The sequence below is a fragment of the Cyprinodon tularosa genome, unplaced genomic scaffold (genome assembly GCF_016077235.1).
Source record: "Cyprinodon tularosa strain WSP-4 unplaced genomic scaffold, ASM1607723v1 ctg45, whole genome shotgun sequence".
NCBI classification, from domain to species: Eukaryota; Metazoa; Chordata; class Actinopteri; order Cyprinodontiformes; family Cyprinodontidae; genus Cyprinodon; species Cyprinodon tularosa.
In genome coordinates, this window is record NW_024039174.1 from 1,144,782 (window position 1) to 1,172,134 (window position 27,353).

The window sequence follows — 27,353 nt, forward strand, 5'->3', positions numbered from 1 at the left end:
ATTTCCGGTGTAATTAAACCCAGTTTTCTCCTTAACTACCTCCCTCCTTTCCACTATCCTTCATGCTTTATTTGTCTTCTTGTCTATTTTTCCGCATCACGGTTTTCTTACTCGATCCCATCTCAATTATAGAAATCTTGTCTTCCATCCTCAGTGTCTCTGTGGAAGCCAGCCTTTTGCTCCCACTGTTTTTATGTTCTCCCCTCTATCTTCTGTATTCCACGCTGGCTCCATCTCTATAATTTGGTGTCTTGGCCCATCTGTTGTTTTGGCTGCTGTTTTCATTGCTCTGCTTGAGTCTTTGTTGTTTCGCCACTAAATCTGTGATTTTGTGGCAATGGCATTGATTTATGTGTGATACTCGTGTTTGTGTCTGTGTATATTGTTATTTGAGCAAGTGGGAGACAATTCAGAAAGATTATGATGTCTTTCACTCTGTTAAAGTTGCGTGTTCGTGTCTCGGCTTGACAAGTCATTAGACAAAAACGCCTTTGAATATTCACACCAGAAGCCGATAAAGTAGTGGGACTGAACACAGGGATTCTTGAAAAGGCCTGGAGACGCTGACTAACTCATAGAACATGCATCTCCATTCATCCCTGCCTTGTGACTACTACTCGAAAGCATTCCTGAAAAAAACATATTGCATAATGACAAGCCGAGTTTTTCATTAAAAAGAAATTACCCGTCACGCACGGGCCGCAGGAGATTTCTTTTAGATTAATTTTGTTACTATTTCCAGTGAAGATGCTCTTACTAAATTGAAAGCCACACTTCACTGTATTTGGAAAAGCTGATTCACATCAAATGCAGTTATTTATTTGGTGTATCAGACACTGCTCGCTTGTGTCTTCATACTAATTGGCTTGTTATGATTCCTGCTGACATCAGCTAATGGTTCAATGCTAAAAGCAGTCTCTGTGAAGTGTTTTTCCATCGCTTTTCATTTGTTTTCTCTGCTCCCCACGCATATCCTCTTCACACCATACACATACTTTTATTAATACCCACCCCTCACCCAGACTCTTCTGCTTTTTATCGCTTTGTTTCAGGTGGTGCAGGTGTTGAGGGCGATTGATAAAGATGAGGGAGGCAATGACAGCACCGTGTATTTCAGCATCCCTCCAGAATCCGGCGTTGCCCTCAACTTCAGCGTCAGAGATAGTGGTGGTAGGTATTCAGTCTTTACCCCCTTGGTGCCCTCTTCTTGCTTCTTTCTTATTCTGCTTTCTGGCAGACAGCATCTCTGTATTCCGTAAGACCTTAAATCCCACCAGTTGTTTTTTTTTTCAGAGATTCTCTACCGTGTTTATTTATGTATTCTTCATCTCTGTACCTTTATCTCAATTCTGTTTTTTTCTAAGTCCCTCGTCTCGTTTTCTGCTTCTGACTCTTCAGCAATCCATCGACCAACTCTGGCAGTTTCTTTGTTCTGCATTATTATCCTTCTTTCTTTTTAGTTCAGTCAATGAGTTTGCTTTCCTGTTTCCCCTGCATTCATCTCCTCACAACGTTCATGTTCATTTACTGTTTCCTAAAAATGCATGTGAAAAAAACTCTTTGAGTTCATCTAATGATATTTTTGCTGGAGTTTAGATCATTCTTTGCTGCATTGGAAAGCTCATACCACACCACTGAACTTTTGTTTTGCAGTTTCTAATGATGGACCACTTTCTTTCTCTTCTTTTTCTTTCTTTAGACTTAGTTAAGTGTTTTATGAAAATTCTGGATAGCTTTATATATGCTCAATTAGGGTATCCACAAGTTTAACACTCTTTCGTGATTTGTTTGTGTTCCTTTTCCTGTACTTCCGTCCTTATAGGGATCTGTTTTTCCAATTCTAGAACACTGTGGTGAGATTGAAAGTGTAAAGCCACGTACACGTACTTGTCCCTGTCTTTGGGTTTTTTCTAAAAAATAAGTTGTGAAGCTTTCATGTATCACAATGTACTCTATTCAGTCTAAAATTGTTGGTCATTATCTTAGGCAACCTCTCCAATGAACTTGAGGTCATCATCAATCAACTTAATGTGTCCACATTAACTTCTTTAGCTCTGACTTTGACCCTCTGTAATTTCATGTTTCCAAACCAGTTGCTAGGTATCATTCCTTTATAGGAATTACATTTTTTGCTTCCATCTTTTTTTAAGTATACGTAATAAAATTAGAAATGTGGAAAAATAAGCACACTATGTATTGTTGTTTATTCAGAGAATTTAGCTCAAATTATATATGACAATTTAATGTATAGATGTTATTTAATTGCAATATTATGAAATAAGTACAGTATTTTCCGGACAATAAGCCGCTACTTTTGCCCCACACTGTGAACCATGCAGTTTATAAGAAAGTGCGGCTTTTCTTTGGATTTTTCCCAACTATAAAAGGGGGAAGTCATAGTTTTAAATGAAGAATAAGGGGATAATTTTCATTCAGTACAACATGCTAGCAGCAGGCACGACGGAGAACAAATGTTACAGATTTACGCATTTTGACATTTATTTTTCACTTTAAACCTGCTGAACCAAAGACAAAACTGAAATAAAAAAAACAAAGAAACCCCATCTTTTAGTGGAAACTCTTACTGCTGCGAGCCAACAAGCTAACAAGAGCTAGCATTGTTCTTTATCCCTATTCTATGGGCTATATGTAGAACTCCCTCTGAAGGTTTAGTGGGAGACACTTCAGTACATATCAGCGTCTTATAGGTCGGTGCAGCTTAAATATGCACTTTTCCAGTGTTTTCAAAAAATGTAGTGGCTGTGGCTTATCGTGAGGTGCCCTCTTAGTCCAGAAAATACAGTATTAATGGAAATTGATTTGGACAGTGGCAAAAGGCAAGGAAAAGGATTGTGGTGGAAGATGCCATCAAAGAACAACAAGAAAGGGACTAAAATTTGATATAGATGGTTTAATCGGGGATTATGTGGAGCAGCTGAGACACAACAGAAGAGGGGAAACTGATAGAGGGACACTAACACAGAGGGAACTAAAATAAGATACAAAGAAATGATTAATGATAAAAAGACAACTAATGACCAAAAAGAATAAATGTGTATACAAGGGGAAAAAAAATAAGGTAATAGAGTAAGAAAGAAATACAGATGAATGAACTAGTATAACACCATACCAGAAATATTGAAACCCTTAGGGCAGTTGTTCTTACAACATAAGCAATACGGTGACCAGACGTCCCCGATTTCCCGGGACAGTCCCCCTTTTGGACTACCTGTCCCTGGATAAAGTTGTCCCTGGAAATGTCCCAGATTTAATTGTTTTATGAATGAGAGGGAAAAATGCAGCATATTACGGTAGAAAAAGCGCACGAGCACGATGCAAGCAGAAACAGCTGTTAGCTAGCTGATTGCCAGCTGTTAATGTATAGATGAGGAGCAGTGGGTTAATCCGTTCATTTGATTTGCTGAGCATTGTGATAAATGTTTGGTTCGTGCTCAGGTTAATAAAGAAAAAGGGCTTTGATGTGTCTTGTTTTAATAAAGATGAGGACCGGAAATGTATTATAAACCTAGCTAATAAAAAAAAAAAAGTAAGACAGAATATTGGCTGCAGCTGGCATTAGTAAATTGACTCAGATAAAATTAAACAGAATGACTGAACTCTTTGTACGGCACTAATTAGGTTCGATGGCTCTCCAGGGATCAACAAGGGTTCATCTAAAGATGTTTTTAGAACTGAATGGTGACCTTTAGTTCATATCTTCAGATAGTTTGTTATTGTAGGTAGTGTTATTAGCTGTTTTGCTGTTTTATTGTTGTGATTTAGACTTCCAGGCTTATGTCTAGTTTTCTACCTCCCAGTTTGAATATATGAAAGTTTCTCATAAAAAAAAAGAGACAGTAAAAAGAAAACTGAATAAGACCAGATCTGCATGATTTGAATGATGGAGGAAGAGATAACCACCGGTTTAATGTTCATTTGTTATGTTGTTTCTACTTGTAGCTCCAAATGTTGTGGTGATTACCCTTTTTAGTATTTAACCAGGTAAGATAACAACAACAATAATAATAATAATCACTACCATAATAATAAACATAATTTGTAGAATGAGATTATATGTGTTTGGAAGGGATTTTGATTGTCCCTGTTTTAGATTAGTGTTAGATTGATAGGAGAGGAAGAAGATTAGAACACTGATAGAAAGAAGATTGAATGAGAGCGGAGGAAAATGGGAACACTGATGAGAAGATCAGTTGAAGAGATGGAAGAAAAAATTTACTTAGAAGAGTAAAACACAGAACAAACAGAAGTCAGCTCAGGGGCGCTGCCAGGAATTTGGGACCCATGAAAGACAATGATATTGTAAATGATACTGAAGAGTATCATTTACATTTTCAACATTTTTATAGTAAAATTTCTAAAAAAGAACATTATCAGAAAGTGAAAACTCTACATGAACTTTAATCTTTACATTTACATCGTATTAAATTAATAACAGCTTCTTTAAAACAATAAGCACAGCTTTATCTATGTACACATGGATAGAAAATAGGTTTAGGATTGTAAATGTATTCTTATTAAGTTTCACTATAACCTTTTTAAAGGACAGATTATTTTCATCCTAGCCCTGAGAACTTATTTTTCAGTCATCTATACATGCAATGACAAAACATGTATTTTTGGTGTGGCTGCTTCAAGCTGCTAATGAGAATGATCAAAATTTATATAGATCTTTTAATGGTTGTAATTTAATCTAAATAAAAAAATCTAACTAAACTTTTTTAACATTGACACAGATTTTAATACAGGCTGCTGGAGACTCCCCAATGCACTGCAGCTGTCCAGGATACAGTATAAACAACTGGAGCTCGTTTCATTTTATAGCTGTCATTATGTAGGGAAAAAACTATATGTTTTTAAATTTTTATATATATAAAAAAGTTTGATTTACATTTTTGGAAATGGGAAAAGAGGGAAATTCCCACAGACTCTGTATTGATGCAAAATGGCCTGTAATGTTATGTTGCTCACAAGAGAAGAAGACAGAGCAGACTGAATGACCAGATGGCATTCATAAACAACATCGATTGATTAATTTTACTAATCTTAGGAAATAGAAGTGGTGCATTCCTCTATTTTACACTTGATTATTTAAACACTGTCCCCATTTCCTATTTTGATTTTTATGAAATGTATTTATTTCTATCTATGAGCTGGAAATAACCCCGGATTGGAGTTCGGAAAACTTGTCACCTTAATCATCGATAATAACCAATAATTACAGGAAATGGAAAAGAAATCGGAACAGTAGACATATTAACAACTGGGCCTGAATGCATCATGTGTTTCCTGTTTTTTTTTTTTCCTCTGGGGCACCACCGCCCTTAAAGCTCTGGATGGAGAAATCCATTTTAGGCTCACAACAAAATAAATCTGAAAGGGCACATTTCCAAAACTTTCAATTTGCTTCCCAATAATACAATCCAGACACTATGTTTTTTTTTTTTTTTTTTTTTAAATTATAAAGCTTTAACTCATGTTGCATTTAAGTCTTGGTGGCAGATTTGGACATGTGGGTCTGTGTAAAACAATGACTGAAACTTTTTTTGAACAGCTTTTTGTCCCCTGCTTGATTAGAACATAGTGATGGATCATGGATCAGGAGGATAATTCCACTGACGTTCTGTTTCAAAGTCTTCTTTTATGTGTCATCCAACAGCAGAACAGAGGAACAATAAGATCATGTTCGTTCCCATATGGGCAGCTTGTCAAAAAATGTGCCTCATTATTTGCTTTGTTACAGAGGAGAAAGATCTGATGTGTGATTTTGATCACATAGAAGAGTCGGGATTATCACCTTTTTCATGGTGCTTCAACTTCACATTGCCACTCATGTTGATAGAGAATTTCCATGCGTCCTTTCATCTTAGAGCATTATCTCTAGGCCTTCATTATTCGACATGGGAATATCTAAAAACATCCTCAATGCATATTATCATGGATATTAGATCTATTTCTTAAACAATAGGGGAGCTATTTCAATACACTTGCATTATATTCCAGATTCTCATGATAACATGTAAGTTATCATTTTAAAACATTAATCATGTTTGTACATGTGGAAACCTTACAGTAGGTCCTTACAAAGCTATTCCTAAACGTTACCATTCTTGTACATTTTATCACATTACTACAAACTTCAATGTACGCTGTTGAAATTTCATGACAGACAACAAATTTAAAAGTCTTTAAAGGTATTGTGAAACCTTAGCTCACCGCACATATACACCCGAGGGTGCGCATGCACGGAAAAACATAGCTAACGGGGCGAGCACGTAGGACGGCCTTAAGTTAACATATCACAAGAACAATTGAGAATTAGGAGAACCACTTATTTAGATGATCCACCCGGAAGTAAATGATCGCCTTCTATACTTTTAAAGTGGAATCAAAAAAAGATAAAGGACTGTTTTTTTTGTTTTTGTGACATACAGTATCTTCTTGTTTAGCTCATACTCTAGGTTGTCCCAAAATGAAAGTTGGGAAATCCTACTGGGACATCCAGTGCAACCTCTTGTTTCCAATGATGACAGTGGTTGCAGTGTCAGCAGAATGATGTACACCCAGACCAAAAATGGAATGGTTTGCATTAACCTTTGCAAGACCAGGTTGTTCTTGTGACAGTCTATCCCTATGTATGATAATTATTTCTTTCTTAGGATCAGGATTCAAGATTTTTAAGTTCTTTACTTACTCCAGTCACGGAACAAGTTGGCTTTCATGATTTGGCAGGTCAGATGGTAGAGGAAAGACTATTTCTCTTAAAGGAAATAGTCTATTGGTAAATAAAATGTTTTTAATGGTTCATTCTACACAAACCCTTAATCATCGACATTCCAAGGCAGCAAAGTTAGATGATTTTTTTTTTCTTTCACATCTATTTAAAATCTCTGCCTGTAAAGAATCTTGAAATATGCCTAAAATAGAAGAGAGGTTGGAGCACCATATCATTAACATTATATCAGAAGCATTCTTGTTTGAAGAAGTGTAGCTTGTTGCTAAACGTTTGAAAGTTATGCAAGATGTTAATGGTAGTCTTAAATGAAACAAAAGTTTAACATTTCCACCAGTTTAATTTCTATGTTTTGAAGCAATCAGCAGCTTAGTAAGATCACAGTTTTGCAAACATGAGGGCTCTGATTTTAGAGCATAATTTTCTGATGAAGCCTGCTTTGATGTAGCACACCAAATGGAAAATTAGAACAGGCATTCAACAGCTGATTGATAATACGTTTCTTTCTGTCTTATATCTCCTACAGGACCCACAGCCAGCCTGGTGCTTCTGTCACAGCTCCAGCCTTTATCCCGATCCCCATCCTCCACGTTAACACTTTACATTCCCCTCATCCTGAGGGACGGGACGTCGGGTCTCACTAGCACAGGCACGGTCACTGTGTCTGTCTGTCCCTGCCTAAGGGGTGGGGCCCGCGCTGAGGAAAAAGAAAAGGATAAACAGACGGAGGGAGAGTGGGACTGGGAAAGAGAGGCAGTGTGTCTTCCACAGCAGTCCATGTTGCCCTCCCCAGGGCTCAGCACTGCAGCACTTCTGGCTATCCTTGCATGTGTTGCTACTCTACTGGGTAAATATCTTGTTACATAAAATGTAATTCTGTGAAGTTTATGTAAATACACACACCATGCGAGAGATGCAAAAACCCTCAATCGTCACACTGATACTCTCTAAGCTCTTTTACGCTCTTTTAAATATGTACATTGGCTAAAGAAGAGTTAAACATTTTTAAATACATTTGCTTAAAATTGGTATTGTTGGAACTGCATTTTTTGGCTCAGATTATTCTTTGGATTCAACCATTCAGCACAACGTTCTCTTTCCCAACTCGCGTTTGGTCAAACCCGCCTGTGCGTCACTTACTGACACAAGGTCGGCACCCCTTTAGTCATTTATTGATGCCCAGGATAAATTACAGGTTGTGGACATTGTATCATTTGATACACATGACCTATGATGAACAGTTTTTTACAAGTTTAGCCTTGCAGGTGAAGATTCTCAGTCATCCAGGCCACAGTCCTTCCAAAAAAGTATTTTTTTTTTAAAAATGCAATTAAAAAACTACTATTTTGAATTGAAAAAGCTTCCAAGATGGCAAGCAAAACGTCTTCAAACTTGAAGTCCAGTGGGTTGTTTTTTGTTTTACTTTTTTGGAATTTTAGCCTTCTTATTGTTATTAGCTTTATGTTAAACATGTATACCAGGGTTTTTTTTTGTTTTAGGGTAACCTGTCATGCACCCTGCGTGTCAGTAAATGATTAGGGTAAACTGTACCCACGTCTACACGGGCTTGTACAAGCATTAATATTTCACAAGTTGGGGGTGGGAATGTGTTGTTTCACAATAGCTTTCTGGAAGTTTGTCCCATTCCTTTTAAAGACCCCATGTAACAGAGTCAGTTTTTTAGAATGTCTTGCTTACACAGTTTTCTTCAGCTCTACCAGCAAATTTGCTATTTGACTGAGATCAGGGCTTTGTGCTGGCTGGTCTAAAATGGTGATTTTCAGAAACAGAAACTTTATTTTCAAATAAGTGTTTGACATGCATGAGGCATAAGGTGCTGCAGTACACACAGGCCTTGTCACTGTGTGCTGTGTTAATGAGGCTAGCTGCAGGTGTGAAAAAGCTGTTTTTGTGGTGAGACGTTTTGATTGTAATGGACGGCAGTCTCCTGCCAGAGGGGAGAGTCTGAACGTTTTTTCTCCATGTGCAGCTTTTTAACTGATTTAGAAAGGTCACTGTAAATTTGTTGCACGTTTTAATGTGCTAGCTGATGTTTTGTAATGTTACTTTAACATTTCTACATATTGTCAATTGCTTATTAGTCATCCATTTTGAAAAAGATCACCAATTCCTCTTTGAGTAACACACCCAACATCCTGATGCTGCCAACCCATAATTTATATTCGGGATGGTGATCTCACGGCTACAAGCTTTCCTACTATCTGGCAACCAAAGTTAAACCTGCAATTTTGCTTCTCTCTCTATGAGTTTCCTTTTTGCATATGTCTGTAAAAGACTGGTTTCACTCAATAATAACTTTCTCTTACCAGCATCACCCAGTATTTTCAAAATTTGCCTTACTTGTGTACTTATGTTCTGGGGTTAATACGCACCTTTCAGAATTATTTTAGTTGTTTTGTTTTTTTACACCTGTTTTGGATTGTTTGACCAATGAAAATAGCCTTTTTAGACTTCTGGGAATTTAACCTAAGGATCCACACCTCCTAAAGAAGTCCACATTTTCTTTCTTAAATATTGAATGATTTCTTTCCATTTACCCATAATGCCACTAAAGGAAGTCTGGTTGAGCTATTACCTTTAAAAACATCTAGAGGTGTGTCTCTGGTCAGTATGCCAAAACTTGAAAAAATAAAAACATTATATGGACTTTCCAGAAATACTTTTCTTTTAATTAGAATTATAGAAAAAACTCATCTATGATTAAATCATAATTTAGCAATACAAATGGGACAATCCTAATCCTGTCTTGGAGAAATCCTTTCTTGATATAACTTTATTGACGGTTGTACAGCAAAATGAAGGGATATCATTTTCATTTCAGTGCTAATCGACTAATAAAATGCTGAGTAATTGCTTTTTAGTCGGGTATTTTAACCGCATCAACTTCCCGGTTGCCAAATCTGCATCTGGAAATCAATAAAAGCAGCAGTGTAAATATTTCTCAGCCACATCTACTCAATAGCTGGGTTTGTTTTCTTTCAGATTTAACCTACGTATTTCCCTTGGCAAGGTCAGCTCCAATCAGAGCTAACAGAACATTACCGAGTGATTATCTGGGTTCGCCGGTTTTTGTAGCAGCTTGATCAAATGCCTCTGCTCAGTCTCATGATGCTGAGTCTTAGAGAAGGCCTTGGCTCATGGCCAACATCATTGTCAGTTCTTCGCAGCCTGCTGGATTACTACTCATACCCTGTTTGTTAGACTCATTTTTCATTCTGGAAAAAGATGGTTTTATCAAAACAAATGTAACATGGCATGAAGGTGATCATGCAAGGTGGCTTTAATAGAGAATGAACTAGATTAGGTAAAGGTTTATGCTGTATTATATAAATAGTGACAGTATAATGTTTTCCTATGCTGTAAAAGGTTAAAACCAGGGCTTAGAAAAAATGCCACATTTTCTCATAGATGTTTTTACCATAATTGCATAAGGATTCTTACTGATGATTAAAAATGTTCAACTTGCATAAACAACCTCTGAAACATGAGAGCTCTTTTTGCGTATGAACTCAGCATGGTGTGAAAACATATGCTGCATGTTATTATGGATGGCTGTAATATTTTTGAGCGTGGATCATTGGATTTCACCCATAGAAATTAAATAAAACAAATTCTGACGATATCATGACACCAGATTAACTTAATACTGAAGCTTAAACGCCTACAAGACACCCACAAGGCTCATGTGGACATATAATGGTATAATAATTCTCTTCTTGTTAAACCCCTTTCCCTAGCTTCCATTGTCTCCTAACTTTAGAACATATGTGACAAGACACCAGATTAAGGTTTTAAAAATGTAAAACAACATAGCAGTACCCATGATCAGCCCTTTATTACATATTTTAACGGCAGAGAAACAGGTGCATGACCTTTTTCTGCCAATTATGTCAATGCTCAAATAACCCTAGCATGAAACACTTAGATCGCATGCCAGGGCTCTGATTTTTTAGGTAATGGTATGTAAGTGTAGACTGATGGTACAGGAGTGGAAACTGCTGAAAAATTATGCATCTATATCAGAATGCTAATTATACTTGGAAGTGTGAATTATCTTTTTCCAGAATACAAAAGTGTATATTTGCTACAAGTGATCTCTTTTAGACACAATCCTTTCATAAATTTACTCAGATACTACTATCTGTCAGCGCAAAATTAGGTAAAGTGTCTTTTAAAGCAACACAGGAATTACAATATTGAAAAGCAGTTGAAATGTATAAAAAATATGTTCACTCATAAAATAGCTTCTCGTGATTTTTGTTCTTAAAACAATGCTGCCGTATAAAATGTGTGTGCCATTATTGTTGACCAAAACATCAATAAGATACTGTTGCATGACACAGAGATGGGGACTCGAGTTTGTGACTCGTACTCGAGTCGCACTTAAGTCGCATATTTAATGACTTTAGACTCGACTTAGACTTGCATTTGAAGGACTTCAGACTCGACTTAGACTCGTGATTTCTGACTTGTGAACAATATTTAATTTTTAAGTGTTTTTTGTTTTACTAACTTGACTGATCGCCGCTTGCCTTACCCGCACACAACAGAGGTTAAAAAAAAAAATAAAATAAGGCAGAGGGGCTGTAAAACTGTCACGTAGCACTGACGTCACCGACGCAACGCTACGTGACATATATGCCCGCGCGCCCGTGCGCATGCATGCATGATCGACAAGCCAAGCTTTAAAAACTTCATGGCAGTCGTAGAGGAAAAATATGTTGTGAATTGGCACTAAATAAATAACCTGAATTGAATTTAAAATACTGCCCGCCAAGTCGGTTCTGTCTGTTCCAGGGCATTAAGTTACAAAAAGTTATTGCCACAATGTTTCTTTTATGAAAGAATTGTTATTTTGGTATTTATTTAGGGGTTTTCTTTATCTGTTGTAGTTGCTAACTTCATATGTATTAATAAAAAGCAGGATTGTGATTGTTTTTTTTTTCCCACAGCCCTCATTTTCACTTAAAAATAAAAGAGCAGACATTTACTCCTAAAACTAGAAAAAGTTGTAACCACAAATGTTTGGTAAATACTGTAAGAAAATTGTTGCTTCCGTCTCAGTGATGGAGATGAAAACACAAGGAGAAACAAGCAAGCATGCAAATTATTGCACTTATTTTAATTAATCGAGTGATTAGAATTTATTGTGTGATTAATTGATAATTGTGACAGGCCTTCTCAAGACTTGAGACTTGACTTGGACTTGCAAAAAATGACTTGTGAACATGTCTGGCATGACATCATTTTACACAACATAGCTCTGGATAGTGACTTTTTCAATTATTTGCTCATCAATGAACCTATTTGGTCTGTTTTTCAAACTTCAACGGGGCCTCAACCATCTCTTCTATTATGTCACTTTTAAGACCTGATCTGTGATATAAATTCCAGATCAGACCCATGGAGAGCTCAAAACCACTTTCCCTATTCTCAGCATCAAGCAGTTGGGGTTCCCCTCTCCCTATTGACTGCACATGCACAAAGTGATACAAACTATACAACATTGATTGATACCATATTTATTTTCTTGGAATTCCATGCACCACCCCTATTTTAAAAATAATACACTATCATTTAAAACGTTTTTTTTTTTTTATAACCTGTTTTACTGTTCATCATTACATTGGAATCAGGCAAAACTCAAACTAGTGAGGGAATTTCAGGCTGAAATGTTTGTGTTTTATCTCAAAGGAGGATTATCCCCTTGATACTGAAGCCCATTAAACTGTTCACTGTAGTTTTTTATTATTTTTTTATCACATTATTGCCCTACAGTTACATGTATAGTATCATTGCCTCTGTTACTCAGGTAATTATAGTTCAGTTTAAATTATAAAGCATGCACAATGGTTAAATGTAGCCACAGGTATCCCTGCTGAACACGTGTAAATGAGCTTCCATGGCTTGCCTCGTTGCCACAGCTCAGGGTCAAATGCATCTCTGTGCATGAAGAATATGGAGTAAGAGTCACAGAGTCATGAGAGAGTAAGGTATCCATTTGCCCAGCTAGAGCTCAAAGTCAATTATAGAATAAAGGCATGCAGTCTGCTGATAGGATAGACCAGCCTTCTAACCTAAGGCCTCTTCTGTATTCTCTTTGTCTTTGAGAATTTCACCTTTTTGTCCACATGAATTTTTCTCACTCACTCTCTCTGTCCTCCACCTGTCTTCCTTTATTTCCCTTGAGACTTTGCACATTCTGCATTGTTCATCTTTCTCCTTTTTTTTCTCAATTTGTCCCCCCCGTGCTTTAATGTCTTTCATTTCTGTCCCCTCTGCAGCAGTGAGCGCCCTCTCACTGTCGCTGCGGCGTCAAAAGAGGGACTCCCTGTCACCTTTGGAGGAGGATGACGTGCGGGAGAACATCATAACGTATGATGATGAGGGCGGAGGGGAGGCCGACACGGCCGCCTTTGATATTGCTGCTCTCCAGAGCGCTCCTCACAGCTCCCGCTCACGGGGCTATCGCACCCTAGACAGCAGGAATGTGTAAGTAGGCTGAATTTCTTTACATCTGCTCTTACATGTTCATTTTCATAAAACCTCAAAGCTGGTCTCACATTGCAAACCAAAGGCAACACAGAAGGTAAGAGGAAATGCTTCTATCTCACTCAGAACTGAAGCGATCCACTTAAGCAACCGATTAAGCCAGTGCTCCCAGGTCATAATCAATCCCTGATCAAAACACTGAAACAGAAGGCTATCAAGCGCGGCAGTCCCTGGAGAGCACTTTGTTCTGTCCATTTTGCTAAAGCTCGTTTAAGTTGTGCTACATCAGAGGGTTGTTTGCACCCACTTTGATGCTGCTGTGAAATGTTGTTATTGCCTTTGGACTAATAATTAGCTCCCAAATTCATGCAGGCCATATGGAGCGGCTATAAAACAAGTACAAAGAGTGCCTGCAATTTATCAAAAATTGCTTCTCTCATTTTATAGGCATGGACAAAATAACATGAAAACAAAAACAAATAGAAAAAGGCAATGCAACATAGTGCAACATCACTGCAACAATTCTTTGTTTAGTTTTTATTGTTGTTGATGAAGAACTTCAAAAAACGAACCCTAATGTAAATGGACATGGAAAAAGCCATCCAACCTTTATCCATCCTTAAAATTATTTTTTATTTTGATTAAAGTCTTGCAAAGCTTTTGAAATAATGCACTATATAAGCATACTTGAACAGGTAGTGTTTGCTTTTGATTTAGGCTTTGTGTTTTAAAGCACTTAATGTATCAGTGACTGATCTACTGTAAGTTGGGTTCTTATGCAAGCTGTAGACAATCGTATGCAGGAAGGGTAGTTTTAGGAAAGCACTGTCGTTAATATGAATAAAACCCATCCTGCTTCGATTGTAGTTAGAAAACGTATTCCTCGTAATTGCCATAAATTATTTAACTGCTTGTTTCCCAGGCGTTATACCCAGCATGGTCCTGACAAGGCTCGCAACTACGGCTGGCCCCAGAACCCAGGTGTGGACCACAACTACACGGCACCAGGAGGCCCCCTTTATGGTCGCCTGTGTTACAGCAGCCACACCCTCCCGGTTCTCCACCGTACACCAGGTGGAACCTTTGATCCAGGCCTGACTGAGTTGGCGTACCGTATTCCCGGAGGCCAGCCGGACCACTCCCTGGTTATCCAGAACCAAGGCGCAATGGTGGGACCAATGGAGTCGGGGGCAATGTACATAGCTCCTACAGACCTCAGCACAGGGAGCCGAACAGGCAGTCGCACTGGCAGCCGTGATGGGACAGCGCCCCAAAGTGCAGTAAGCACGTCGGACGGAGGGACACCGAGGACTAGCAACAGTCAGGAGAGAGGAGGAGGGACGGGGCCTGGTAGCAGCTGTATGGACGGAAGTAATGAGGACAAAAATAATCAAAGTCAGGATCTGGACTGGGTAAGGATAAAATAATGCCACTTTTGTTCAAAAAAGGAATTTTGTAAAATTTGTAGTGCCTCAGTGAAATATCTTAAAGTTTTTCTCATTATCTCATTCAACAACACGCAAGCTTGTTTTGTTTTTCTTTTTTTATTCTACAATAGACTGACACAACCAAGTAGGGCATAGTTGAGATGTGAAAAAAGTGATGCATAGTTTGTATCATTTTCAGATTAGTGTTTTTTTTTTTATCATTTACTCTATGACCTTTAGATAAAATCCAATGCAACAGTTGCTTTTAAACGTCACCCAGGTATAGTCAGAAGAGGCTACCTGTGAATCCAGCTTTTCAATCAGGGATAGTTGGGATGCTCAAACAATATTCTAAATGATGGACATTATACAGGGTTCCCGCGGGTCCTTGAAAAGTCTTAAAAGGCATTGAATTCTTAAAAATAAAACTAAGGCCTTAATTGGTATCAAAATGTCTTAAATCAGTCTTTCGTAGGTCTTAATTTTTTAAAACATCATAAATAGGGTTATTTTTATTACGATTTATTTTTGGAATCTAAAAAAAAACGTTATAATTGACAATTTTTTATTTTTTCTTTATTTAAAAAAAAAAATGGCTCGCCATTATTGGTTCCGTCCCGATAACGGAACCAATAAAAGAGTTGCTGCGGCTGGGACATTTGGGAGATGTGCCATTTACTTTTTGTCTGGAAAATATGAACAAGTGTAAATGTGACGAAAATTGGCTCCAGCCAAGAGTTTTCTCCATGGCTAAAACCAATGAACATACATGAGACTCAGTGGATTTTGTGCAAGAAGTCATTCAAGCTCGGAACGATGGGAATTAAGGCAGTGGAGTCACATGCAAAGCACGAAACAAAGCGTCAAAATCGATTTACCGAGAAACAGCCGGTATTTCTCAGTTTTGTTCCACCCTTGTCTCTGCAACACTTCCACTTATTACAAAATTAAACATACTAAGAAAACGTTACAAAGAAAAATAGCTGCAAAAAAGACCTAGCACTGGTTATGTTGTGGCTTTAAAACTGATTTGTTTTGTTCCCTGCTAAAACAAAGTTTGTGAATTTAGTTAAATAATTGTTAAAATATATCTGACATTTGTGTGTTTTTAGCTTTCTTCATGTATGGGAAGCTTTTCAAAATTTGAAACATTAGTGCAGTGGTTTATGTTAAAATAAACCTTTGGGTAAAGTTGTCGCAAGCAGGTTTTTCTTGTGTTTCTTGTGAATTTGGTCTTAAATTTTTATTTCAAGTGGCATTAAAAAGTCTTAAAAAGTCTTGAATTTAACTTGCCTTATGCTGTAAGAACCCTGTTATATAAATCACTGTTCAATTCGGCATCCAAAGTTAGAGTGTAGTACAGTTGTAAACCTTGATACCATAAGTCTTAACAACAAAGTTTGGCACAATTCTCACAGGGAACACAGCATTAAGGTTGTCTGGTCAGATAAAACCAGGCAGATCTAGTTATTAATTTGTCCTAAATTTAGCAAAACAATAAGGATTTATTTAAATCTGAGTACAAAAGCATGCCCCATTTTTAAATTGTATTTTAACTACTACTTTATTTTGATGTGCCAACTCAAGTTTCATTAAAACACATTGAACGTTTTTTTGCCTGCATGGGATAAAAGTTAATTTGTTCAGGGGCGTGATGGGTACCTTTGCAATTCACTCCAGTATGGCTGATAGAGCTTCAATCTGAACACGATTAGCTCTGAACTCAGTTAACACAATGCATTTTATGTGTTAGGTCAATTTGTATTGGGTTTTAAAGAATAAACTGATTAAAATCACATAAAAAAAAGTACTTTGGTACAAGTTTTCAAAATGTACTTCAATTCTTCATCTAATTATCCTCTGGTGTTTATTGGGCAAATCATGCATGCTTGATCATCTAGTGTGAAACTGGCATTCTGCACTGGAGAAAAGTGAAATATGTGGACAGATGGGGAGCTGGATATTATGAGAAGAAAAAAAAAAGAGGTAGATGTTGCACTGAATCATAAAATAAATTTAAATAATTTGCTTGACTAATGATAGATGGCTGCAATGGAATTGTAATTAAAGTTGAATAAGTGACTTAATTATTCTATTGTATGAGCAAATGATATGTTAGAAAGTAATTAAGCAAATATAAAGGAATTGTTAAGTTTCCATTGGACTTAATATGCTAGATAATTGCAGTCCTCCCACATTAAGGCTTTTTAGTGTCTGTAAATCAGCAGAACTGAGCAGGACAATGGTGGGAGACGTTGAAAGCTCAGATATATCAGCACATTTATACCCCATTGTTCATCTTTGTGTCTTCTTTTATTTATTAAGTTATAGCGCACCTCGCTGGTCCTTGCTTTATTTAATTTTCAAATGTTCTACCTCGCTGTCACTTCGCACTCCGTCTTCCATTCACAGTGCAGTGTTTCCTTATTCGAGTGTTCAATTAATATCTATGATTTTCCCGTTTCTCTTCCACTCTCTTCCTTTTGGTTCAGTTTTCCCTTTTGTCATATCAACCCGTTTTATCAGTATTTCCTAATGCTCTTCCCTGTGGTTTCTATGCATATCACAAAGATCTAGAAGATGACATTTTAATTATAATTTATTGAAAAAATTAATAAAAAGTGTTTCCATGTATTTCAGATGTTCATTATTACTGTCATCTGACAGCTGTCTCCATTAATGCATCAGTTAATTCTTGTTTCTTACTTCTTTAAATCTTGGCGTTTTAAATCCGTTTTAATTCCTTTGTTTTTTTGCAGTCCGTTATTTAGGATAGATAATAAAACAGCCTGATCTCTGTAGAAATATCTGGCAAACACATATGTAAGCTAATGTTTAAAATTTTGAAAACGGAACAGAGGACTCTTTGGCCCCGTCCACACGAAGCCGAACCCTGGCCTAAACGCACACATTTTTCACCAAACCAGCCTCTCATCCATACGAAGCCGGCGTTTCGGGGGTCTGTAAACAATCTTTTTTTTATTCAGCCTTCAGAGTGGGAAGATTTTGAAACGCCGTTTAGCGTTTCCATCTTTAAGCTCTTACCGCATTTTTTTTTTTACACGCATGCGTCATAGCGTCGCCTCTAAACACGCATGCGCGACACAGTATCACAACAACAATGGCGCCGTACTGTGTTGAATGGTTGCTGCTCATGCTACTCACCCTGCTGTCGGGCTTACAACAGAATCTTCTTCTTCTGGAATATCTCCAGGAAGAACAGAGCAATATCGACGACATAGTTCAGCACCTGAATTTGACTGAACCACGAAAATGGACCCGCAGGGCAACCATGTATAAATATTAGTGCGCATGCCCAACATTTTGTCGCCTATTTTTGCTTTGGCACGACAGCGCCACTTACAGGCCTGGCATACATTTTGCAGTGTTTTCATGCATTCGTGAGGACGATCACATTTATTTTACGTCTCAGTCTTTACGACAAACGTTCTGGAAAATAATAGCGTTTCGTGTTCGTTTTGACTTCGTGTGGACGGGGCCTTTGAGTCTTTAAAAGTTTGGTATTTTGAAGACAACTGTCTGTTTCCATCATTAGGGTGTTATGTCATCACTCTGCTGTTTTTATAGTTTGAGTGTAACCACATCCTCACCCTAAACCCCACACAAGAACTGAGACCACTAATGCTCGCATACTTTCCCTCCAGGTGCAGTCTGAGACTTTGCCTAGGGAACACAGCCTGGTTATGACTCGATCTGGCTCCCTGATGGGCCAGGGTCCCACCGCGGGAGGATGGGTTTGTGACTCAGCTACCCTCCCCTTGGCTGGACGTAGGGCCTCCAGGTCCGGCCTGTCCCCAAAACGCACCAGCTCTGGCCTGCCTGAGCACGACCTGAGCGGGGAAGGTGGAGGAAGCGAAGGAGGAGGGGATGAGGGAAGAGGAATCGGGAATGGGCTGGCTTCCAGAGATGGACAATCAGTAAGTGGACGCAACTACGCCACTGTTCTCCACGGGGAGGTATCTGGACAGAGGGACTACACCAGCAGCCTGGGAAGAGGAGGACTGGAAATGGGAAGCAACTTTGTTGTGTCACGACCAGACAGGGAGAATGGAGGAATCCCAGTGACTGGAAACCCACCTGTCTTCCCAGAGGCAGCTGGATTTATTGGGGAATGGCGTGAGCAAATGGGTTTGGGAGGATACGTTCTGGGAAGGAGGGACATGAGCCCCCAGCTTTTACCCTTCCCAGGCCAGCCAAGGGGGACATTTGGAGGAGTTGTGAATTACGGGCCCGGCTGGGTCCCTGGAATGGAAGCAACAAGAGGGTCACAGGGGCCCGGTGGTCCCTCCTTGGCACTGAGGGTGGGTGAGTTTCTACGGCTACGTCTAGCCCAGGTCACTTTTGACCCTTCTCAGCCGCCGTATGACTCAGTGCAGGTGTATGGCCTGGAGGGGACTGGATCCAGAGCGGGGTCACTGAGCTCACTGGAAAGCGATGGAGAAAAGGAGGATTGGGGTGTGGGGCTTGAAAACTGGGGTCCTCAGTTCCAGAAACTAGCTCAGCTCTTTAAAAGCAAAGAAAAAACTAAAGAAGACCAGGAAAAAGTTGAACAAATTGCCAAAAAGGAGAGAGAGCAGAAGGAAGAGTCTGAAAATAAAGAGAAAAAGGAGAATGGGGAGGTCGGACAAGAGGGAAAAGATTGAGGGGAGCAAATAGGGTAATCAGTGGGGGCAAAAAAGGCGATGAGGAAGGGAAGGACTGGGAAGGTGATGAAAAGGCAACTAGAGGTAGAATAATGTGAGGAGAAGTTAAAGGAGAGAAAGATGAAGAGGCAAAGTAATAAAAAGAGACAGAGAAAAATGAGCCACGGGAGGATGGAGAATTTGAGGGCAGGAGAGGGAGTGATTGATGTAATTCAAAGCAATAAGTGTTGAAGCGCTGATATGGTTGAGCACAGATACTGAGACAATGTGGATGCTGCATCGGCTTGGGGCAGCAACAATTTGTTAAACACTCTGGACAAAGAAAAACAACCCAAACATCCCAGACTCAATTTAATTCAGCCCGCACGTATGGAATGAGAATTAGCAGGAAAACAAGGAGAACGAGGGATGCTTCTTGTTGTTTGTGTTTCTGGGTGTGTGTGTGCATTGTCATGTAGGTCTGAGAGAGAAAAAGTATGGCTGTGTAAGAACAAGTGCATTATTTAGAATACCGGTCTGCTTGATCGCAAGTGTGAGGAAATAAACTAATTTGTAAAAAAAAAAAAGAAAGATGTGGATTAAAAATCAAAATACCCAGGGACAATTTAAAGATGAGACAAAGTGCTACCCAGGCGCCGGGCTCGGAGTGATGTGCAGTGGGAGATAGAAAATGAAAAAAACAAAGTGGCTGGAAGGATCCAGGATTTAGGAGGAGTGGAATGGCAGGAATGTATAGTGTCAGAAAGGATCTTTTAAGTGAAGTGATTGTACAGAAAACTATTACTTTTTATTCCATCTGCTGGGACAGAAAAGTGAATAATTCAGCTTGATACTCCATTCCAAATGAAAATGATTAATCATTTAAATCCCACAAAGATTCCAACCCCTCCTTTCAGCTCACGAGGAAAACAGACATTGTGAAAAATTTAAATGATCTCGGGCTGTTATTCCACACCCACCCAACACCCCCATCCATTTCACGCTCCCAACCTTTTGTAGTCGAGTGTTGATATGTTTACAGAGATTTTACACCCAACACCTCCCAACAAAAATGACTGAATAGGGAAAAACATTGATTGTACTAAAGCCAGCCCGTCTACAGTACCTCAAAAAGGATTCAGTCCCCTTCTAACTTTTACGTTTTGTCACATTGCAACTTCAAATCTGTGTCTTAATAATGTTTTAATAGATACACCAATTTAGAGTGTTTCATACTTAGAAAGTAGAGGGAGAATAGAACATTAGCTACGTTTACATGCGCAAAATTTCCCCGATCCGATCCAAACCTTGGTTGATCGGAAATTCAAAATCTCCGTTTACATGGACACTAAATGAAATGATCCGATCATGACGTGTGTATACATGTACCAAGCGTTGGATCAGATTAAATCTTTTAAGCATGCGCAGAACTTCCTGCCAAACTTGGCAGTTCTGTCTGCGTCTGGTTTTTGGGAGGCCTGACAAACGATGGAAAGAAAAAAGGAGAGAGGAGGAAAAAAGCGCTTGGCAGCGAAATGTACAAGAGAAAATGTAGAGAATGAGCGATTGAACCGGCGTGGGAGAGCGAGTGGGCTGTGGAGAGAGAAAAGATAAATTCTGCTTCCTGCAGCTTTAAATGAACTTGAGTGTATAAGTCGGCGTTCCTAGACTCCTCCCGCCATGTTGTTCACAGCGAGAGCGAGAGCGACCGGTGGTTTCCTGTTGTTGACAAGGCGGAAAAACGTCACGCTGACGTCGCACACATGCGCAGTGAAGATTATTTTACTCTTTAGATCCGAATGGGTGTTTACATGGACGCCAATCAGAATGGCGATCGGCAAAAACCACCTCTCTCTTTCGGAATAAAATTTATATCCGATCGGACCGAATCGGATTAGAATCTTCAGTCTGACATGTTTACATGAAACATTTTTGATCTGATCAGGCCTTCAATCCGATTATTTGTGTCCATGTAAACGTAGCTACTGTTAAAAAAAGAAAACACTTTTTTTTGTTTTTTTTACTCAGGAAAATCTGAAAATAATGGTGTGCATTGTTATGAAGCCCCACTTTAAGATCCTTCTTCATCAGCAGTTAAAGATGTAATTTATTTTCTGACTGAAGTTCGGTTAGTTCTTTAAAGAATATCTTAGTCATTTTGGTCAGATAGCTTTTTGAACAGTTATATCTATTCAGTTGAACTTCTAGCAAAGTATTTGAGATGTTTTTTTTTTTTCAGTATGCCTCTGCATTATGCCTCATACGTCTGCAGCTCTAACTAGTTCACACTTCGCTACTGAAAGGAGCATCCCCAAATTGTCAATGGTATTGCTAGTTTTCATCTTTCCGTAAAAGTTCAAAAAATTTCCAAAGGACTTGGTTTCCAAGATTTGAAGACGTTTCGCCACCTCTCCAGGAAACTTTCTCAATTCAAATGTCTGGATCCGCAGTGAGTTTGAGTCTTATATAGACAAGGCCTTGTATTGCTTGGAAACATGCAAATGGTAACCGATGAGTGGGTCGTTTGGTTCCATTGTTAGCCTGTATTATCTGAAACCTGTCTATGATTCTAAAGATTCAATCATTAAAGGGGGGGGGGGGATATTAGCCTGGATGCCATTCCGAACTTAGTCCCGCCCACAACGTTTGAGGTTGGGAAGTTCGGTCTGGCATTGCTCAATAGTAGCGCGAGTATACTTGCACAATATCTGGCGGGCCAATCAAATTGTCAGGGCGGGCTTTATACGATGATGGACAGATGATCAACAGTAACGTAATCAACCACGTCACCAAAGCGCGCTTGGGTGACCACAACAATGGCTGCCACTGGAGAGTTTAGGTGTGTAGATTCTGCTATTAGGTCTGTTCTAGAAGATATCGACAGCAAATTAATTTTAAAAGAGGAACAGAGAAACGCGATCAAGGCTCATCTTCTTATTCATGGCGTGCAACTGCACGCTTTGATTTTTGTTGACAACAACTATGTGTTGCTTAACATACATCACGCACTCCGTTGCTCTTATTGGTTGTAGGTCTATCCAATTGAGTGCAGAGGCATTTTTTTCCTGGTTCGTTCGAAACACGCCCCATAATCACAGCTCTATGGAGCAGTATCAGACTCATATTCTGACTAGAATTGAGTCGGACTACGTCAGGCTAGGGGGATATGCCGTTAAGGGGTGGATTGTCTCCAGTAGTACCTGAAACCTGTCTATGATTGCGGATCCAGAAAATTTTAATTGAGAAAGCTTAAAGAGGTGGCGAATGGTCTTCAAATCTTGGAAACCAAGTCCAGATATTTTTTTTTACGTTTACGGAATGACTATGACCTGGATGATTGAGAATCTTCATCAGCCTAGTTTTCATCTCTTATGATCCAAAGACCTTCCACATGTTTAAGTACCCATATATCTAATCACCAACGTTCAATAGGACTATAATTATTGCCATTCCTTTATAAAGTTCAGTAAAGCAATCTAAGATTGAACGTTGGTGTCATATATGAACCTTTCAATATGACTCTAAACTGAAGTGCTATTTTTTGTTCTACACTACATTCAAAACTACCCGTTGCAAAATAGACCTTACCTGGGGATTTAAGGTATATTTTTTGCAGCTGAGTAAGGTTGGCATCAAGGATGCAAAAATGTGGGGCTCCCCCAGAACATGTTATTCAAGAATTATGACTGGAAATATCTTGGTGGGGTTAAAAAAAAACTGAAAATGTTAAAGGAAATAAAAATGTTCATGAAGTTTTAGATTAAAAGGGGCTCAAAACAAATGCCTGCCAAACTGTTCAGATCATCATAAAAAAATAATCATGGATCATATACCACTACTGATTTGTGTCGGTATATCATTTAAAATGATTGTAAAGAAGACAAAAAACATTGAGGTTTGTTATTGCAACAGGACAAAATGTGACAAGGATATATATATAAAATACTTTTGCAAAAGATGGTAAGCATTCAGCTCACTTTTCAGAGCATTAGACATTCATTTACACAAAAGTTTTCTATTTGTAAAGTCTGCTGTTTGTTCTTTCTTTCCTTTTTTATAAGTACCTGCTGTACGCACCTTGAGGACATGACATGCATGACTTCTGAAAACAAGTGGGGGAAATCAGTGCCGATCACTTCCTTCTTTGAACACTTGTACTGCCTAATTGAAAATTTCCACAGATCTCTTAGTTAAATAGTAGGGGTGCACCATCACAGAGACTCCCACCACAGGGTGTTGTGTTATCATCAAAGGTCATAATGCAAATGAGTCGAGTTTTCAGCTGGAATGCACTTTTTTACTGTGTTATGTCCAATAACAAATCATGAACAATGTCAAAGATAACACTTGTTTTATAAGATGTTGATGAAAAGATAAGTTGTTTGACTGTATGTAAAATCATTTTAAATGTAAATACCACTGAATAATCCTGCTGAAAGACACTATATATAATAAAAAAAAGAATTTAGGTGTTCAAATAAAGCACTGTTGGGACTATCTGTATGTATTGTAGATTAGAAATTGATCATCTGAGCTGGAATAAAAGCAGCAGCCTATATTCAACATTTATAAATGGGTTCGTCTCATGGTAGCCCTTCTCTTGAAAGTGGACAAGCCAACCATTTAATTATACATGTGGCCTCTGGCAGAGGCTTGTTGTTCAAAACATTGATGTAGTTCAAGAAAAACCTGTCGGAAAGCCTGTCCCAGTGAACAGCTCATTTGAAAGAAGTGTGTATCAATGCACACACATACACACGTGCACAAAAATCTGTATTTTATTTCTGTTATGCACTAAAATGGAATATGTCAGTACTTGGTTTTGCCTGAGAGAGATGGAGGTTTTATAGATACTTACCTCTCTGGGAATTTAATAAACTGAATTAAGGGAAAGTGGCTTTTTTCATCTTTTATGCATTTCTGCCTCTGCAACTTAAGTACCTAATTAATTTTGCACTTGGGTTTACCTAAGGAAGTTCTCAAACTCCCTTTAAGAGTTGCTAAACCCTCACATGGGTTTAATAGTTTTGAGAAGAATATGCAATTCTAACTTGTGGTCTTGTAAACAAATATTTATTAATTAATGTTCACATGTCAATGTATTATTTTTTTCTTTTACATTAATCTCCAGAAATCCAATATTTTTAATTACAGGTAAACATCTAATGACCATTGCAACTTAGGAGGGAGATAGGATTGCTTCTTTTGTCTGATGTCATTTGAGTAATACACTTCATGTGGCCGCTTACCAACCTCTGACACTGGTAATAACTTCCAACAGTAAGATGTTTGGTGTTTTTCCTCCATGCAAGCCTGTATTAAATCACCCCACATCATATCATCAAGATCCATTGGCTTTGACTCTTGAGTTTCAATTTCTTAATTCTCAGCAAGTCCTCTATTGATTTCCTGGTATCTTTGCCCCCATTTTCTAAAAAATGTTTTTCCCAGCTTTCTCTCTAGCACCATCTGAGACATCTAAGCCATGACATCCATCTTCATACTTAACAGTTGGTAGTCTCCTCCCAGAGCTCTGCATTGGGTGATTGCTAGACACACCCCTGTTTTAGTTTCTAAATAATTACATTTCAGATCCATGCATGCATGCATGCACCAAACATTGTTCTAGAATTGCTGGTCTTGCATTCTCCCTGTTGTTTGATCTTAATGTTTCTGTTAAGGAACAAAACCCTTTCCATCTTGCACAATACTAAACCTTTGCAGTCATTTTTTGAGGGCATAGATATGCACTTTGACAGATATTAAGAAGAACCTGATGTAAACCATGTGATGACATCTTACTAGCTAACACTAAAGACCCATTCTTTGATGTTACTTTATAGCTTAATGGTGCTGTTTGGACCTGATCCTTACCACCTGTTCAAAAGAGAGTGTGATACTGTACCATAGAATATAACAACCATTTGTACCAAGCCACTCTGAAAACAGGGACAGGTGGTGAGTTGAAGTGGCTATAATGATCCTTTGATAAAACAGTAACATGTTCATATGCCAGCATTTAAAAATAGTTTTCTGTCAAATAAAAAATAAACAATTTATACTTTTTAATACAAACGCAAAGGCTTCAGTCTTTTCACTGCACTTGCTAAAATCATAATTTTTAATCTAATAGTTGTTATAATGTTGGACATTTATTCATTATTTTGATTTGGTAATCTACACTATGATGGCTAAGGGAAAAAAATGCAAATCCATAGTTGCACAGCAAATACAACAGAGGAGGCTTGCAAATATAAAAATATAGACCAATACAAAACACATGCAAAGGAAAAAATGCTGCAATTACAAAAAATACGTTTTGCATTTAATAAAGGATGTCCTAATACAATACTACTTTTAAGACTCTATAAATGAGGACAACAAATGTGTTGTTTTTTTTAACCATTTTTAAAAGGCTGCGTCTTGTGTATCTTTCATGCTTCACCATTCCCATTCATTGTGGTTCGAACAAGATTAGTCAAGCTGGAGCAGTAATGGCAGACACGGATGGCAAAAATAGTGATTAAAAATGTATATATTACACTTTCTGTGCCCCAAAATAAACAGTTTTCTAGGTGATAATGTGGCTTGGCTCAACTCAAACATTGGCTTGGTTTAATTTAGATGTAAAACTCTACAACCCACACAACTGGCCCAGGTGGTACAGATCATCCAGGATGGCACATCAATAAGAGCTGTGGAGGGAAGGTTTGTTGTGTCTGTCAGCATGATATCCAGAGGCTACAGGCACTACCAGGAGACGGGCCAGTACACCAGGAGACGTGGAGTAGTCTGTAGGAGGGCAAAAACCTAGTAGGACCGCTACCTCTGCCTTTGAGCAAAAAAAAAACCCCAAAAAAACAACCTCTGCCTTTGAGCGAGGAGAATCAGGAGTACTGCCAGAGCCCTACAAAATGGCTGCACAAATGATTTTAAACTTACTCCATGAGGATGGTATGAGGGCCTAACATCCACAGATAGTGGTTGTGCTCGAAACCCAAAACCATGCAGAACGCTTGGTATTTGTGCGAGAACACCATGATTTGCAAATTCGCCACTGGCGCTCTCTGCTCACAGGTGAAACAAGTTTATGCTGAGCATATGTGACAGAGTCTGGAGACACCATGGAGAGCGAGCTGCTGCCTGAAAAATCCTTCAGCATCAGTAGTTTAGTATTGGGTCAGTAATGGTGTGGGGTGGCATTTCTTTGGAGGGCCGCACAGCCCTCCATATTATCACCAGAGGTAGCTTAACTGCCATTAGGTGTTGAGGTGAAATCATCAGACCCCTTGAGGGACCTTATGCTGGTGCTGTTGGCCCTGGGTTCCTCCTAATGCAGGACAATGCTATACCTCATGTGGCTCGAGTGTGTCAATGGTTCCTGCAAGATGAAAGCATTGAAGATATTGGCTGGCATGCTCATTCTCCAGACCTGAATCTGATTGAGCACATCTGGGACATCGTCTCTCAATCCATCCACCAACATCCCATTGCACCACAGACTCATCAGGAGTTGGCGGAGGCTTTAGTCCAGGTCTGGGAGGAAATACTTCAGGGGACCATCGATGAACTCATCAGGAGCATGCCAAGGTATTGTAGGGAGATCATACAGGCATGTGGATGCCACACACAATACTGAGCCTAATTTTGACCTGTTTTAAGGACATTCCATCAAAGTGGGATCAGCCTGTAGTGTGTTTATACACTTTACTTTTTTGTGTTACTCCAAATCCAGGCCTCCATTTGTTAATAAATTTGATTTCCAATTAAGACTTTTGTGTGATTTTGTTGTGAGCACTGTCAACATCGCCCTTGAATCTTCTGACTGAAATTCATAAGTTGACAAAATCAACACTATCAAATACAGATCAGAAGCCTTTTTTTTGCCAAATATGTTTGGAAAATAATTTTATATAGTGTCTCACAGAAGATATGTATATTTTTGATTTTTCCTTATTATTTCTCTTATGTATGTAGTATATATTTTGCCTCATGTGCTTCTAAAATTAATGACATTAC

At 38.6% G+C, this 27,353-nt stretch overlaps 1 protein-coding gene across 1 annotated transcript in view; it reads left to right on the forward strand.

Annotated features, from left to right (window-relative positions):
• The window catches only part of LOC119793340, a 269,987-nt gene extending 250,028 nt beyond the window's left edge, over positions 1-19,959 (forward strand). Inside the window, exons 11-15 of the mRNA XM_038300477.1 lie at positions 1,053-1,170; positions 7,278-7,598; positions 13,057-13,264; positions 14,187-14,676; positions 18,357-19,959. Coding sequence (XP_038156405.1) covers positions 1,053-1,170; positions 7,278-7,598; positions 13,057-13,264; positions 14,187-14,676; positions 18,357-19,355 — 2,136 coding nt within the window. The 3' untranslated portion in view covers positions 19,356-19,959. The remainder of the gene's footprint in view (positions 1-1,052; positions 1,171-7,277; positions 7,599-13,056; positions 13,265-14,186; positions 14,677-18,356) is intronic.
• The last annotated feature ends 7,394 nt before the right edge of the window (positions 19,960-27,353 follow it).